The sequence below is a fragment of the Doryrhamphus excisus genome, chromosome 9, assembly GCF_030265055.1.
Source record: "Doryrhamphus excisus isolate RoL2022-K1 chromosome 9, RoL_Dexc_1.0, whole genome shotgun sequence".
Lineage (NCBI taxonomy): Eukaryota > Metazoa > Chordata > Actinopteri > Syngnathiformes > Syngnathidae > Doryrhamphus > Doryrhamphus excisus.
Genome location: NC_080474.1, coordinates 7,398,850 through 7,417,273, shown reverse-complemented (window position 1 = coordinate 7,417,273; position 18,424 = coordinate 7,398,850). Strand labels below are relative to the sequence as shown.

The 18,424-nt window shown below is 39.0% G+C and overlaps 1 protein-coding gene and 1 long non-coding RNA gene across 3 annotated transcripts in view; one reads left to right on the top strand and one right to left on the bottom strand.

Moving 5' to 3' along the window:
- Positions 1–183: 183 nt before the first annotated feature.
- Positions 184–17,000, top strand: LOC131135850 (uncharacterized). Of its 2 annotated transcripts, XR_009131660.1 has the most exons (5): positions 184–535; positions 832–952; positions 9,759–9,865; positions 12,626–12,742; positions 16,964–17,000. It is a non-coding gene; the product is annotated as an uncharacterized LOC131135850 (long non-coding RNA). The 2 variants fall into 2 exon arrangements; XR_009131659.1 differs by lacking the exons at positions 9,759–9,865; positions 16,964–17,000 and having other exon boundaries at positions 12,626–16,009.
- nxph2a (neurexophilin 2a) overlaps positions 364–18,424 on the bottom strand; it is a 31,025-nt gene continuing 12,964 nt past the window's right edge. Inside the window, exon 3 of the mRNA XM_058082219.1 lies at positions 364–6,999. Within this exon, the coding sequence (XP_057938202.1) occupies positions 6,256–6,999 (744 nt within the window). The 3' untranslated portion in view covers positions 364–6,255. The remainder of the gene's footprint in view (positions 7,000–18,424) is intronic.

Here is an 18,424-nt window from a genome sequence, read left to right as displayed (position 1 = left end):
AATCAACTTGAGCCACGCAAACATTTAAGCCGCTGGGGGAGCCGGTGGGAGAGTGCTGACTCTTTTTAGAAGCCCAACCGACTGAGTTGGTTCTCTACAAGGAGCCGAACTTTGCATCACTAGCTCTCATTCGTTCATCCAGTTTGCATTACCATTAATTAGTGGTGAGTAGCTCCACCTGTTATACTTTACAATGTGACTATTAAGTGCGAGAGGCAAAGCAAAGAGAGCAGAGGAAGGTTATGGTTGGTTATGGTTACTCTCAACGTCAACTTAAAGCTAGCAAAACGGTTTGAAGACATAATGACAATAATCCACGGGGAAGGGGGAATCGACTGGAAATCCTTCTTCGGGGTGCCTCTTCTACTTTCCACCCTCTTACTGTCTGTGGCAGGACATACAAGGTGTTTCTGAGGCTGCAGTGGTGCTCTAACATCACATCGTTTGCCTGACTGGAAATGAAGTGTGCAGTCTTACATGAGGAAGTGACTCGTTGACGGCAGAAATGATTCAAGTGCTGCTTGCTGCATCCCAGGTGCTATTTTGTGATAAACCTCACACACACACACACACACACACACACTATACGCGGTTTTCTTTGAACGCTCAAATACATGTATGTATATTTATAGTATAACTAAAATCATAATAATTAAAATCGAATGGGCATATTATTGGACATGTTTTCACGTGCCCCAACAATGGTGTGGGGGGGATATACAATATATATATAAACCATCAAATAAAGAAACATGTATATACTTTAATATAATACTATGTATATGATATACGATGTATATACTCAAATATAATATTTCTATTGGTCTCCAGGGTTGAACTTTTCTACTTAAACTACAACTCAACGTACACCTAATTTCACTCAGCGACGCCCCACAACAAAGACGTGCCACGCCCATTCAATCCCCGAGCAACACCAATAACGGAACAAAAAGTAAGTTCCCATCTTGTTTACATTGTTTTAATAAATTACCTCAACGTCAATTGCGGTTTCATGTAGTAATATGTGTTAATTGGCCATTTTTAATTGAATATTGACGTAATGAGAGTTGCCTCCGACGGGAGCTAGTTTTGCTGAATAACTTTAATGGCGTCATAGATACACATTGATACACAAGTTGAAGGTCTTTATAAACACGGCTGCCTCATTCCATTATTGTGTGCTATTGAAGCAACAGGCTGGCAGGAGGAAATTAACATGCACACCAATCCTTGCTAATTAATATGTGCTGTCAATCAAAAAGTCAACAAACCTGCATTCAGCTGCTACGGTATACAGCAGGAACGCATCATGTGAAGTGTGTTCATGTATGACATTTATTCGAGTGCCAGCACTAAAAAAATAAAAAATAAATAAAAAAAGCATCACCAGTGAAGGATGCGGACACTTTGGGCAGGACATCCTCGAGTCTTAATGCTGGGGAGTGGATACCTGGCCCTGATCAGATAAGAGTAATGGAAGCCAAAGAAAAGACCCCTGTCGCCTGTGGCCCCCTGCTGAATGGATGTGCTCCCTGAGGTGTACCTTTGGTATCACACACGCCTGTGGACACAGATTTATTGGCTATTAAAAAGCTACACTGAAATGCATTTCGGAAAATGCTGTGTTTATTCTGCTGAGACGTCCTTGTGGGAGCAAACAAAAAAAACAAAAAAACGACTCTCTCGTACAGAACACCACTACGCTGCACCAACTTTAAATCAACTTTAATACCTTTTTATAAACCGCAGTTCTTTTCCACAATTCAATTATTGGTTATTCAAATACTGCACCCCCCCAAAAAAAGAACATTTGTACTTACACTATACACATAACTAGTACTCCTTTGGAACAAATTAACAAGAAAAAGCAAGCAGGGACTCATAAAGGTAAATTTGACATTTATCTACATGTTATACAAACACCAGGAGCAACAAACGGTTCACTTATTGATGTTCTTTGGAAAATAATAACCAGTGTGAGGTTCCTTTTGGACACGTTAACACACAGCATCTACACACAACTCAAAAGACATCATTTCAGAGTGACTGGGTTTTGGTATGATACACTCCTCCGTTCTAGAAGGATCATTTACAGTTACGGTAGTTCCAATAGCTTTATTTTATCTTCTTGTTGAATATGTCTTCACTTTCTTATATTCTGACACATGTTTAGGTGTACTAGATGGACTCCTTTACCTTGACGGTTAAACACTTATTTGAAGTATGTCGCAGGTGAAAAAAAAAACTACATCCGTCTACTGTAATATGCCTAAAAACCCTCATGTTTTAGATATATTAGATGGAGGTTTGTTTTTTTTTTTTACCTTCATGTACACCTAAAACCTTGAGTTTACTATAACATATCTAAAACTATGAGGATTTTGTACCTTAACACACAAGATGAGAACATAAATCAAGTTTTTAGGTATATTAGATGGCATTAAAAATATTTCCGAATTTATGTAATATATATTTATACTATATTTCTTATGTATCTAAAAAAATACACAACCTAATGCACCTAAATATTTCATTTTTTAAAACGCGTGAAGATGATGAAAAAACTGAAGTTTTTATTTTTTTTTTTTAGAAAATATATTGATTTATTTATATACTATTTCTAATATACCAGATGGTATATTAGTTGTAGTTTAAAAATTATATTTATTTATATACTGTACTAGTCCTAATATACCAGATGGAAAAAACTGAAGTATTTAGGTATATTAGATGGAGTTTAAAAAGCAATATTTATTTATATATAGGTATATGTAATATACCTAAAAAGTTTTTAACCTTAACACACATCAAGATGGAGAAAAACAACTTTTTAGGTATATTCAATACATTTTTTCACGTGTTAATGTTAAAATATATTTAGATAGACTAGATGGGGTTAAAAAATGTATTTCATATTTATTAAAGTAATATTTATAATATACCTCAAAACTGAAGTGTACACAATCTGATATACTTAAAAATGCAAGTATTTTTTTTAACCTGAACACAACAAAAAACTCGGGTTTACTCGCAGTTTACGCAGTGGTTCTCATATATTTTCTGTCATGAGCTGTGAAACGGAGAGCTGTGAAGCTGTGAAGCTGTGAAGCTGTGAAGCGTCCGATTTTGAGTACAATAAATTTGTACATGTTGACAGGTCGTGGTCGAGTGGTTAGCATGTAGGCCACACAATTGGGAATTAGGTTCAATTCCCCCCTTGGGAGAGATGCCTTTCCTCGGGCACGTTTGCATGTTTTCTCCGGGTACTCCGGTTTCCTCCCACATTCCAAAAAACATGCTAGGTTAATTGGCGACTCCAAATTGTCCATAGGTATGAATGTGAGTGTGAATGGTTGTTTGTCTATATGTGCCCTGTGATTGGCTGGCCACCAGTCCAGGGTGTACCCCGCCTCTCGCCCCGAGACAGCTGGGATAGGCTCCAGCACCCCCCACAACCCTTGTGAGGAAAAGCGGTAGAATATGAATGAATGGATGTTGACAGGTCTGCACTAACATTGAAAGTACTCCCAGTCTCTCGCACCCCCTAAAGGGACCCGTCCACTATTTCAGAAGCACAGGTCTAGTAACGTTTTCACCTTGATGAAGATTTTTTTTTTTACCCTGACATGTGTCAAGGTAACACACTCGAGCTTTTGGGTAAAAAAAATATGTATGACTTTGTAGAATATGTATTTTTATTTTATTTCTAATATAACTAAAAAGTAAAGTTTGCTCCATCCAATACATGTTTTAATTTAATATACCTAAAAACTTGTTTAAAGTTTATCTCCTGTTTTCTCCGGTAAAGTCAAGAAAAAGTCCATCTAATGTACCTAAGTATTGATGTGTACTTGAACTAATGAAATAATGTGTGAATATAAGTAAGTGAGCATATAAGGATCATTTACATGATGTGTAAAATACACGGCACACAGTCGGATGGAGTCAGTTGACATATGGCCTTTAACCGTGCTGAACAGTCAAAGCACGTTCCACACTTGACTATAAGACCAGATGTTCCACCGACACGTCCTCCTTCCATCTCCAGATGTGTTTTATGTCTCGCATGGAAAGACTTCCCAACATGACATTTCCCAGGTGATGTCAGGGCGGCTGACAAAGTGCTGATTATTGTCTCCTCTCCTGACACTTGAACGCCACGTGATGCCTTCATGTTCATCGGGCGGACAGACCGCTTTTACCACGCACACGTGCACTATAATGATGATAGTGATGATGGTGAAGAATTAAGACTACAATTAGACATTTGGCAAGCAGGAGCCGGTGATGTTAATGATTCTCCGTTATTCTCTTCAACTCGGCTCCTTTTCTCGCTTCATGCTCGCGTCAATCCGTCATTTGACTTTCATTCGGCTCATTGGACAACGGCTGTCACGGTGCGTCTATTATCCAGACAGCCATCGGTCAAAGCTTTTGAAAATCATCGTTATTGTGCTCAATGAAAAGGTAAGAATAAATGCAAGCGCACGCAGAGCCACGTTTGGCTCGCTTAGAAGGCGGGGAGGGAATCCTTTTCACCTCCAACTTGCTGGCATGTGGCCGCGCCTTCAAAGCAACATCTGGGCAACATATTAATTAGCAGCGCTTTGCTGGGGGCGGATGGGGAAAGCTATTCTCAAGCTGTCAATCCACAGCCAAACTCGATTACTAATAATACTATTCGTTTTTGGATTGTTTGAAAAATCTTAACTATAAATAACACAATACAGTAGATCTGTAAGTTACTTTTTATGGCGGTTCCCTCCCTGGGCAGCCAGCAAAGAGCAAAATGTTATTGAGGTTGCCATAAAACGATTGACTTTTGACACATAGCTCGTTCCTCCCCCTCCGAACCTTCCTGCGAGCTTGATGTTATCCTCTAATTATATAAGTAAAGAATAAAAGCGACTGTTGTCATTGTCATTCAACTCAGTTACAGAACAATTGTCTTACAGCAACTCTGATGCGTTCAAGAACCGCCTAGCAAAGTGCAAAATCTGAACGCTTGACAAAAAAACATCATTATTGAAGCATTGTACCCGTATTATCACGTTTATCAATTATTATGAACTTATGGTGAATGAGATGTATTTTGTTTTACTTTTATTATATTGTTTTAAACAAAAAAATGCCGTGCCGTCAATGCTGAATCACAAAAGTGCAGGAATCGAGTGTATAATGCCAATTAGGGTTGTACAACTTTTCATGGATATATGGTTATTTATTATAATTGATTTGAAAAAAACTCTACATTTTCAAGTTGGAAGGGAATTTATAAACTGTATAAAATGTGGTGAAACAAACATACCAGTTTTGGTATGGGTTTTTTTTTCGTAAATTTTGCCTCGGTTTTTCTACACAGTCTTGGTTTTCATACAATATTGCACTTATTTTTTTTTTATCCCTGAAAATAGAATTTCTTAAAAAAGGGATAGCATACATTTACCACTGTTAAAGGAGCCCACAATTTTTACATGTCTTTGTGCTCCACTAATTTTTTTTTCCGGCAAATGTTGAGAGATATTGCACTTACTTTGGTGGTCCTTGAACACACCACACTGTAGTTGCGTGCTGCACCACACTAGCAGTCAGTCTGGCGTGAACTCAAGTTAATATATGATGATAAACGTCGATTGCCCGGAGAAGCACTTTCGCTAGCCTGTAGCCGCTAGCCTTGGCCTTAGCCTGACGACCAGACTAAAGGCTACACTATGGTGCCCATTCCATCTGTTCAGCAATCACCTTGCATCACCAGTCATTAGTTTTTGAGTAATGATGTATTTTAGACTGTTGAATAAGTGTGTTTATGGCTTAAACCTGGAAAATGTTGCAAGTTTACAACAGCAATTGAAGAGAGAGGAGAAGGTCGGTCACTTTGATTCTTTACTGTTATCATCGGAAAGGCAACGTCAAGCAAGCAGGAGGGTTTGGATGGGAAGGAGAGAGCCGTGTGTCAAAAATCGACATTTTTATGGGTGTATCAATTTTTGCCATTTGGTGGTGGACCTGTATTGTCACCCCCGTGATAAGCCAGCATCTACCGCATTCTATTGTACCCTGATGAAAAGTGGCCTGGTACATTGAAAAAACTTACTGGGCTGAAGCAGGGCTTAAACTCTGGTGAGAACATGTTAAAGTATCTGACAACCATTTTAGGGTGCGCTGCACCTCAGGGTCTGGTTGGCTGAGTGGAGGAGAAAGGAGTTTAGAGGTTCGAATGACGGTGATTTAAAGGTCAAACAAAAGTCTCAGCGGTCATCCTGTGGAGGAGTAAGGTGTGTCGCTATGGTAGTTGTAGTCGGGACAAACCTTTTGCACCAGTTTATAGTCCACGCTGTAGAAGGCTATATAGATGCATATGACCTTGAAGGGCTTGGAGCAGAGCCAGGACACGTGACTCTGCGTCTGCTCCTGGTAGCACACCTTGGACGGGTCGAAGCTACACAGTGCCGTCTTCTTGTTGCGGTCCGTTTTCTCGTATTCGATTCGGCAGTTGAAAGATTTGGTGTCTTTGGTCTCCAGCGTGGACTGCTGCGCCATCTCGAACTCCACCACCTTGGAGGGCGGCACCAGGCTCACTGACACGTTGCCCAGACCCGTGGAGTTGTGGCGGAAGTAAACGCTAAAGGTGCCGTTGCCGTGGTCCACGATCTTGCCTGTGATCAGCAGATTGAGTTTGACCGTCTTGATGTTGGAGTGGAAGTCGCCCCATCCGAACATCTTTTTGAACTTGCCGGTCTTGACGATGGGCCTGCGTTTAGTTCTGGCCTGGGGATCCTGAACATCTGTCTGGTTGGATAACCAGTCCCAGAAGTCCTCCATGTTCTGTAAATATGACATTTCCCTCACGTTGCTCTTGAACCCCGGGGAGGCCCTTGCAAACAGGCGCAAGGGGTTGAGGATCCGCGGACTAGCCCCGGTGGGAGACGTCTGTTCGTGTGCGCCGTCCCCCCACTCGATGAGCTCTGTGGCTCCCCCGCGTACTTTCCTGGCGGAGACCTTCAGAGAAAACACAGCACACACACAACTAGTCAGTGGCACACATTGACAATTATGCAAATATTGTCAATCCACTGGCGCAAAGACACACACACACACAGTGTCTCCAGTTGGCTTCAAATAAGGCAAAGTGAAAGTCACTTAAACTGTCATGAGACACCTCACAACAACTCTTCTAACCTCTCTTTAACTTCCGTGGTTCTTTAGAAAACACATCAGGAATGCAGGACTCTACTATATTGGTAATACGGACGTAAAGGTGTGTGGTGAAATATCTAGAGGGCTCTAATAATGGTACAAACCATATTTAAAAAGTCGTAACCTAGCATAGTCAGTTCTGGGATGGATTAGCCACAATAAATGAGGGATTACTGTATAGGCAAAGGTCGTCAAAGTTGATATTGTTACATGAAAAGTCCTGACAAACACGCACAGCATTTTTATTGGCCACAGTTAGAATGATCATGTATAGAAGAACCTTACTGATTGGTGGTGACCCTAAATATCATTCATTCATTCATTCATTCATTTTCTAACGCATTTCCTCACAAGGGTCGCAGGGGGTGCTGGAGTCTAATCCAGCTGTCTTCGGGCGAGAGGCGGGGTACACCCTGGACTGGTCGCCAGCCAATCACAGGGCACATATAGACAAACAACCATTCACACTGAACCTAAATATATACGTACATATTCTTTTAAGCAGGAACCCGATTCATCTGTTCAAAGATTCATTCATTTTCTACTGCTTTTTCCTCACGAGTGTCGCGGGGGGTGCTGGAGCCTATCCCAGCTGTCTTCGGGCGAGAGGCGGGGTACACCCTGGACTGGTCGCCAGCCAAGTCGTTTGTCTATACGTGCCGTATAGACAAACGACCATTCACACTGACCCTAAATATATACGTACATATTATTTTAAGCAAGAACCCGATTCATCTGTTCAAAGATGCTTCAGATAATTCCAGTACAGTCACATCCAGATGCGGTTTGGTGAAAGAAATGAAGAAATACTGCTAGATTCAAATCCATGTCAAAGCAGACGGCCACCATTCTTTGATGTGGCTTAATTTGAACCTTGACTCGATATGGTGGCCGACAATAAAATCGGCTTATCATCTGCTAAAGTATCCGCCAAAGTGTTAATCCAGAGACACAGCAATGAACTGTGATCCTCCTTGTGCCTCAAAGCTGTTTAGCCTCAGGAGCCGTTCCTGGTCCACTTCAGATAAAGCGTTAATAATTCACCGCAATAAGCTTAGCTAGTTTTATTAGTAATTAGCGCCGGCTTTCCCCGGGCCCGGTTGCGGGGATCACTGCGAGAAGCAGATGTTGAAAGCAAGCAAGCAACGGCTGTTTGAATTCTTGCTGAGCCGCTGCGCACTACTTTCGGAATAATTACCATTTTGCTGTAAGCATAAATGAAGTGCACGTGTGCTAAACTAACTAAGTAGGCCTGTGTGCTTGAGTTACATAAACACTTCCTAACCCATACTTACAGTACAAGTGCATCATTACAACTATTGGTTACTAATTACACTTCATTACAATTTAACATAATGACATTATGGCCACTTGACATCCAATACAAGCATGGAATCGGAACACAAAGATAATGAGAAGCACATTGGCCATAGAAATAGTGTGAAAGCAACCAGTCCAGGGTGTACCCCGCCTCTCGCCCAAAGACAGCTGGGATAGGCTCCAGCATACCGATGACCCTATTGGACAGATGATACTTATTTTCTCCAAAAACAGTCTTCTTATTCTACAGAAACCACATCTCATTCATTCAAAGTTGGTAGTCATTTATAAATACGTGGTAATACAGGTCAAATTTACAGCATGCATGTACCACAATTCATCCATCCATTCATCCGTCCATCCATCCGTTTTCTATGCCACTTAGAGGCGGGGTGCACCCTGGACTGGTCCACAATAAAAATTTTAGCACATTTTTGTCTTCAAGCTTCACTGATATCTTTTTCCGTCAAGCGCTGAAGATTCACACATTGTTCAGGTGGTCCTTGAACACAACATGGTTGCTCTGAGATGCAAACATGAAACTTGTATATAACTGGTATAGCGATCCTACCTGTTTGTCTATCACTTTCCATTATCCTTCATTAGTGGTGAGTACTAGAAGCTGCAGTAGTCATTAACTATCCAATTCACAAACAACTAATTGGGGATTACAGTAATAGTTTTGGATTTAAAAATGTTAAAATCCTCTGATTTCAGCCTCTCAAATGTGAATATTCTTTGTTTATTTCCTTAGTTATCTATAAAAGTAGACCTATTATCACACACACATCGACTTTAACATATTGTAAATTTTTTTTTAAAGAAAACACACAAAAAACCCCAGCAAAAATGGAAAAATCAGCACCTTAATAAATATAAGTTTAAATATTAATAGGAATTGGATTTTTTTGTAATTTTCTGTTGTGACATTATGAGGAAAAATATAATTTTAGTTGCATAAAGTTGACATATTGAAGAAAGAGCTTATTTTAAAAAAGTAATATGAAAAACAAAAAAACAAGCAAGTAACAAGTAATATTTTGAAAATTAGGTTGCAAAAAAATTATAATGTTTCAAAAATAAAGTCAAAATATTATGGGAATAAAACCCTAATGATGTGAGAAATCTATCTTTATATAAATGACTTGCAGCTTTTTCACCACTTTCTGGTGGTACCCGAATGTAACCTGATGCACTAAGACTAATATCGTCTAATAGTTTGACTTTATGTCGTCTTACAGGAAAGGGGGTATTGAACATACAAAGAAAGATATTCTATAACCACCAAGTACAGTTTGTCCCGTTGTGAAAACTCCAGTGGTGTAACCAAATGTTCTCTCTCTCCCAGGTAAGCTTTGCATGAGATGTTTATAATGCAAATGAGAGCCAGAAGTTTAAGTATGATGAACAAGTGGGGAAATTGCAGTGGCAACATTGGGATGAGGAGAGGAAATATCTACTTAAATGCCCCGAGACAGATGAAGCACTGAGAACCTGAAATCCTCCACTGACACATCAGCTTTCCTGCTCGCTCACTGTCACAACACACACACTCACACACACCTCGCTCATTTAGGCACACGTGGTTTAAAAACTGAGGCATGAAAAAAAAAAAAACTGAGAAGAGAGAAACTCAAGAAAACAGTGGAAATATGAGGCAAGGTCTCATGAAGGAGACTCTACAAAAGCTTAATTAAGATTTCTTAATCTGTGCTGCCGTGCTAGCGGCGTTTCAGGGCGACTTGAAATAAGACATTATTATGATAATAAGTGTAGCCTCATAGAGCTTGAAACCGGCAGAGCTCATTTTGAACAGTGCAAGGCAGAGACGAGCGGCAAACATTGCCAATATCCGCTCCCTCCCGCTGCATCGCGCACGGAAGCCTGCCGAGGCCTGGCACGCTCATTCACCAGTCCATGCATAATTAACAATAGTGACGAACAAATAATTACACATCATATATCAACAACTGCATTGGGAATCTACACACAAGAGTACATTAACTGTGCCATAATTGGGACACTGTCATCATATCATCATATACTGTATGTGTGTGTGTGATAGACGAACAAAATGTGAAATTGTAGAAAATATTTATTTGTACAGTCAGCATGTGGTAATATGCAGATATGCCTGTGTGATATTAATTATACATATTTACATATTTTCTGGATGTCAAGTGACAATATTTCCTGTTTAGAGAATAGAATAGAATAGTCCTTTATTGTCATTGTAACAACCAAGTGCACAACAGTCTGTGCATCACTCAAAATCACATTAAGAATAAATAAATAAGATAAAAAAAATATCTAAAAATAAAAATCTGTCTCGCAAGAACAGGGCAGCCAATCAGACTGAACTTTGGCATTTCTACTATGAATGATAATACACCTACAGTAATATGGAAGTGCAAGCGGGATTGGAAGAACACATTAAGTGGTCTACACACTTAACACCTTGTAGTCCAACCCACTTCAGTGTTCCCAACGTCACCTGTCAGGTGCTTTTTTCATTTGAGTTCCACAAGGACCATCACACCAAGTGCGAAATCACAACGCTGACTGAAAAAAACATGATCACTGAAGCATAAGGAGAGAGCATACAGTCGCACATGTATGTTGTACATGTTACAATGTTTACTCATGTATACTCATGTGAGTGTTGACGTGTGCAGCTGGAATAAAGATGTCGTCCTGATTGATTGAGTGACAATGGTCTACAGCCAATCTCATTCGTTCTGTTGTGGTGAATGGGGGCTAGAAAACTAGCTAACAGCATGACTGCTTGCTTACTGCTAGTAAACAATAGAAGAAAAAGAGGTTAACCGGCTATAGGGCACCATTAACTATTTTAACAAGGATACAAAAACGCTACAGCCAAATGTCGCCATGACAATGCACGGTCACACGTGAGTCCACTTAATAATTTCTTGTTTCCAAACTAGTAGGTTGATCATTAAAATGAAATATAAACGATAAACCAGGGAACACGTGTGTATTTTTTTCCCCCAAATTAAATTTTTTTTTAAGCATAAAAATGTCTAAATGAACTACAATGCAATTACAGTATAAGGCATTCAGAAGATACATTCTATGATGCTATGAATGATATTTGGTATTCCACACTGGACACTATGTGACAGTAATGTTACTTATTGTTGATGCAGACTTTCCACACAGAATATTGACATTGACCTGACGGACACCATTTCTGTTCTATGTTGGTTGTTGGTTGAAAAAATATGAATATTTTACCAAACTGTACATACTTTTGGCCTAAAATAAGCACTTTCAAGCATAAAATGGGTAAATTTACAATACAAATATCTCAGTGTGTGTATTCAAAGATGTTGTGAAGCTATGTAGTATTCTACACTGGTCACTAGCTGTAATGTGTGTTGGAACACACAAACCCCAGGCTTGATCACCAAAATAACAGGCTTTTTTTGCAGACCTGAATGATCTCACAACAAACACAATAATCCCTAACACTGGATACTGTTTTGACTGCAACCCACGGCAATCTAAAACTCAACTCCGAACCCCTGACGTCATTCCACTCACTCCACTCGCTCCACTCACTCCACTAGCACCAGAATGGCTTATTATTATATTGAAAGGCTTATTTTCTCTTATTGTGTCTTCTATATTGGGTGATACAAGTGTAAAGGTGACTATAGGGGTGTTATTTCATGTCAGAAGAGCTCTAACAAAGAAGGTTGTAAACAGGTTTTTTTATGCTCTAATTATAAAAATATTCAATTCATAAATTCGGAATCCTACTTTGTGGAAATTCACTTATCACAGTGAGGTCTGAAACCAATTAATCGCAATAAACGAGGGAGTAAATACGTAAGTAAAGTGGTATTCAAGTTCAATTTTCCTCCTGCTACAAATATTCAATAGAGACTTTGGTTTCAATGTAGTTCTCAACTATTTTTGTAATAATGTGACATATGAATTTATACTTAATCCACATGTTTGTGTAGTTATAATGTACAGTATGAATATTCTGTTGCCCTAGGTGTACTAGCATGTAGTGTGTGTGATATTTGACTGTTTTAATCAGTAGTACCCACAGCTTCTGTTTAAACTTGAATTCTGGCAGGAGTCCGCCACACACCGAGGATGGATCAGCCTCGACATCCATCCGTAATGAGCGCCACGCAGCCGGCTGTCTGCTTGTCCCGTGGGTGGACATATCTTTTGGAGGCCTGACATAAAGGTAATTGCTACAGTGACCAGAACTAGCCTGTAGAAGGTTATTAAGCAACCAGTGACATCTGGATCTTCTGAAAAGATGCCGTTCAAATGCCTTAGCGGCAAGCAGCCCCCGGCTTGCTGTGATGGGTTCTGTGCCGCGGGCGAATGCTAAAGCAGCATTTTCATGTCCATGATAGAATCTCTTTCAAGCAAGTCCAGTTGACAAGAAAGGCTGCCACTCAAAATCTCCAAACTGCTTTTTTTGGGAGCATGTAATGTCTTTATTTGCAGTCTGACTGGATCTTTAAATTAAAATGATCCACTTTTTTTTCCCGATGTAGTTATCCAAATGTGCATCTGGGGAGAATTGGTTTCAGGCGTGTTTCTGAGGGTAAACAAAATGGGCAATTAACCTGCTCATCAGCGCCAGCAGAGCAGTTCCAATGATGCACGCCGCTCTTTTTCATGGATTTATCTGTGCAAATTGACCTCACTTTGGTGCTGCAATTCATTTCTCTGCTAATTTTCGATGTCTGTGGCTCCATTAACTTGACGCTTTTCTGTGTAGAAAAAAAAAACCTGCTAATGGGATGGAAAATACACCATGCTCACTATTGCGGATAGACAACTTTTGAATTTGAACATGTTTTATCAAGGATGCAATGTCTCCACATCAGATTACGATGAAGCTTGATTGATCTAACATGACAAACATCCCCTCCACTGCCAGAATCCTCAGTGCCACATCCTCCCCTTCGCATCTTCCTTCTTGTGTTACGGGCATTTCCTTTGTAATGATTCACATCCAGAGCCAGTTCCAGGAGAGAAAGGCCCTGGAGGCACTTAGGCAGCCCAGTGTGAGAGACAATACACGCCGCTGAAGAATAGATTGGTGCTCTGATCACTGGAACAGCCTCACGCACCAAAGCCATCACTTTTAATCAGTTGTTGTGTCCAAGGAGACACATGGCAGGTGCTTCAGCACTGTGCTGGATCACAACAAAGCATCCACACAGGAGGACCCGAACTCACCACACAATGCCACCATTAAAGGTATGTGTGACGATAGCATCTAACCCCGTTTTAATACGTACCAACAATGACCCCAAATAATCATTATATGACAACTCCGTTTCTAATATCGGAACATTTTTGACAACAATTCATACACCATCCAACAAGAGTCTTGCAGAAAGATACACAGCGGAACCTCGGTGAGCATACCTTTCAGTTTATGTTGAAAATGTATACAAAAATGTTAAAATTCGTACATGGTTTGCGTACAATATGGCGCAAGTCTTGTTGTGTTAACAATACGCTGTACTACAAAACATCCCAGGCTGTTAGCACGGGATGCCATTGTCCCCTGGCTCTTTTGCCCCATCTATGATGTCATCAGCAGTCGACTGTTGTTTTGTGCTCGGACAGTTACGCCACAGGTCTCTGCTTTTATAAAATAAGCCACTGTTGGCAACTTTTTAGTAGGAAAAATAGGTATGGGCTGTCTTGTATTGATTAAAGACGAGAGACTTGCAAAACACTGACTTTCGATCACGTCTGTCTGGTGGCCCAAAGAAAATGTTAGACTCATTGGTGCATGGGTAAGTACGCTATTTAACGGAATGTTGATGCATGCCGTGATATTTTCAAGTCATTTGTAGTGGTGTAACAATTTCTATCACGATTCGTGGTTGCCGATACGATATTGGTTCATTTTAAAACTATACCATGCAAAACGACTCAGTAATTTTGAATCGATTCAGTAACTTTTTAGCCAAAAATTCACCTGCTGTGACTGAAATAAATGCTTTCTGTTTTTTATATAACTCTCTGCATTTTCAACTTCCAACAATATTTTAACTTTGGTTTTCGTATGAATTTAGCTTTTTTCTGCAAAAGTTCAGTAGCCACCTTCCTCAAAGATTTTTTTGTTTGTTTGTTTTTGGAACTTTTTTGTTTTGATGATGGACTACTATCTGCAGAACTCGGCAACAAATGTTCCCAAAATGTCCACAGATTCCCATTTGCTAGAACAGCCCACTCCTCATTTCCTGTCCCAATATAACTCTGCTTGTTTTGCGCCCGTCTGCTTGAGCATGCAACGACTGCAACCGGACGTGACGTCAAGTGCAACCCAACTATTAGCGTTATATGTTGTTGCAATAGACCTTTCACTTGCACCATACTAGTTGGGCCTGAATTACTGTACTGGCATCCTCTGCTGATTCTTGTCATGTAGAGAAATCCCTCATTCCTACATTCTTTCAACATGTAGCGACGACATGTCCCTAGGATAGGATAGACTCTGGTTTATACGATACAAATACTAAAATCTTTTTGAATGACTCTGCCATGACTCTGTGACCATCAACCAAATCAACATGCTTGTGTGTATAAAAGCCACATAAATCATAAATAAGTGCACACATAAAAAACAGCAAAAATCAGGTCTCATCAGTCTCATCACATGGCCCGAGGCTGGCTAACAGACAGCGACGTTTCAGGTTCCTAAGATCTCAGGTCACCTTGTCTAGGCAACTCGGTAACATACTTCATGAATCCAAATGCATCTCTCAAGCCTTGTTGAAGGTCTCTGTAGGTTTGACATCAGAACAAGCCCGATCTTCACACATGTCGATTGAACTCTGACTCTCTGGTAGAGCAAGGCACCCCCTGCCAATAATACCAGTAAACTCAGTACCAGGAAATATGTTGATGCCTATGAAACGCAAAGACGCTCCCTTCATAAGCACCCTGTTTACACAGCTGTCTGTCTGCTACTGTCCAAATATTCTGTTGAAGGTGAAGACGGCGAGCGAACAAGCTGATAAAGAGGTGTTGAGGTATATTGCGTCTAATACCTCAAAACCTTTACAGTTTTTCTTGAGAAAGATGTATCACATTGTCGTGAAACATAATGAGGTGAAACATAACAAGGTGGAGGTGAGGAGATATGGGGGGGGTACTTTCATACAATTAGCAACATTTAATTCAGAGTGGAAACTACCAGAGACTTTGTGCATGTGTATTTCTAATTGAACACTAAGGCCAACTCCACTCATACTTCTTATTTTCATAAACGCTTCAATCTTTAAATAAGTAAAATAAGTAAAAAAACAATTAGTAGTACTTCTGTAGTAAAGGAGATATCATGGAATTAGAATTGAGTCGTAGATTAGCCACACCACTATAAGCCACAAGTTTTTAACGGTAGTACGTTTGACCTGATCGTCAAAATCAAGCAGCCAGTTAGTTTTTCCAGGCTTCCAAGCCAAAAATATACATAAAGGCCGGGAAATTTTATTTTTAAACAGTGTGTTAACATACAATACCGCTCAAAAGTTTTGGATCACTTTAAAGCTGCAACAATTATTGATAAATCAATGATTCATTGATTATCCAACTATTTTGTTATTCGATTATTATTTTTTGTGTAAAAACATAAATCTCCTCTGATTTCAATCTCTCAAATGTCATCCATTAAAGCGTTGTTTATTAGGCAAAACAAGATCAGCCACATCTGACTTTTTTCTCACATGTTGTGAACAAACCTCTGTGTTGGCATTGATTTGGATTTCTATAAACCGATGCGAGGCATTAATCAACTAAGAAAATAGTTTTTATTTACAGCCCTAAGTTACTTGTAATCTTGTTATATATAAGTTATATACATTTTCAAACAATTGTATATGTTTCTCAAACAATTACAATTAATCCAATGACTTTAAATGAATTGATTTACAGGCATGTGAAAAAACAATGACACTCTTGAAACGCAAAAAGGGATGACAATCTGGCGAAACATACATCCCTACTGTCACTATACTATTATTTATCTGTCAACTACACCACATGGTAATGTCGTTATTAAACCCCAAAATGAGACTTGAAATTTCAGTCACCTTGAAATTTGCTCCATACTTTTAGACAAACATGTCTTTGCAGGGCATGTGTGGTATATACGTATAGCAACAAATTGTTAGTGTGTGGTTTAAGACAAAGACACTTCATGGGTTGTAAACACACAGCAGCCCTAAATAGTTCTTGTCAAACACTTGTTGGATATTATTGTTACATTCAGTCTAATTGCTTAACAAATAGCTTTAACACACCAATGTCTGCATCAACAGTGTTGCAGTGACTTCCGGCTGCTGGGCTTCATGGGAGATAAAAGACTTTAAACATGGACTCTCTTTCACACATCTTAGTCTTTTACGTTTATTAATTCTGCCCTGTCGTCCAGCATCCTGACGTCACCTAGTCACTCTTGGAGACAAACGACCTATCTGTCCATCTTGATGCTGATACTGGTGTTTGACGAGAACCATTTATGTGCGGCTGCCGGTTGACTACCTGCCAGTTGAAAGCCTGCAGCTGCCAACCTGTGAGACGTCCTCGTCTGATTAATTGTATTGTTAATTGTGAAGATGGATACAAGTACTCAGCTGTGTTGGGCAAATTATTTTTAAAAAGTAATGAGTTGTAGTTACTTTAAAGAAATTAGTAATGGTATAAGTAACTATGACTCATGAGTTATTGTCACTTTAAACAAATAGTAATGGGATAAGTAAATATAACTCATGAGTTGTAGTTACTTTAAAACAAATTAGTAATGGGATAAATAAAAATAACTCGTGAGTTATAGTTACTTTAATTAAGTTAGTAATGGGATAAATAAAAAATAACTCATGAGTTATAGTTACTTTAATTTAGTAATGGGATAAGTAAATATAACTCATGAGTTATAGTTACTTTAATTAAGTTAGTAATGGGGTAAATAGAAATAACTCATGAGTTATAGTTACTTTAAGTTAGAAATGGGATAAGTAAATATAACGCATGAGTTATAGTTACTTGAAACAAATTAGTAATGGGATAAATAAAAATAACTCATGAGTTATAGTTACTTTAATTAAGTTAGTAATGGGGTAAATAGAAATAACTCATGAGTTATAGTTACTTTAAGTTAGAAATGGGATAAGTAAATATAACGCATGAGTTATAGTTACTTTAAACAAATTGGTAATGGGATAAGTAAATATAACTCATGAGTTATCGTTACTTGAAACAAATAAGTAATTGGATAAGTAAATATAACTCACGAGTTATAGTTACTTTAAACAAATTGGTAATGGGATAAGTAAATATAACTCGTGAGTTATCGTTACTTGAAACAAATTAGTAATGGGATAAATAAAAATAACTAATGGGTTATAGTTACTTGAAACAAATTAGTCATGGGATAAGTAAATATAACTCATGAGTTATAGTTACTTGAAACAAATTAGTCATGGGATAAGTAAATATAACTCATGAGTTATAGTTACTTAAAAGAAATTAGTAATGGGATAAGTAAATATAACCTATTACCAGATAAAATTAATGAATGTGTTTGACAGTACAGTCATCCCTCACCACATAGCGAGCTTATTATGTCTAGTATATTAAGTAGAGCTGTCAAATTGTAGAAAATCACAGTTTTACATTAATTAATCATGATTGATCACCAAAAGCAACTATGTCGGGGATATGCCCATTTTTACTGTGTATAACTCACAGAAATGGTAGGACAGGATGATAGAGTATATACAGCTCCAAATGAACTGAATAAGTCAATCAAGCTAAAAGATACCACGCTAGTCTAAACAGCTACTTGTCACGAGTCTCACACTAGCCTCTTTAGCCGAGTAGCAGAACATTGGAA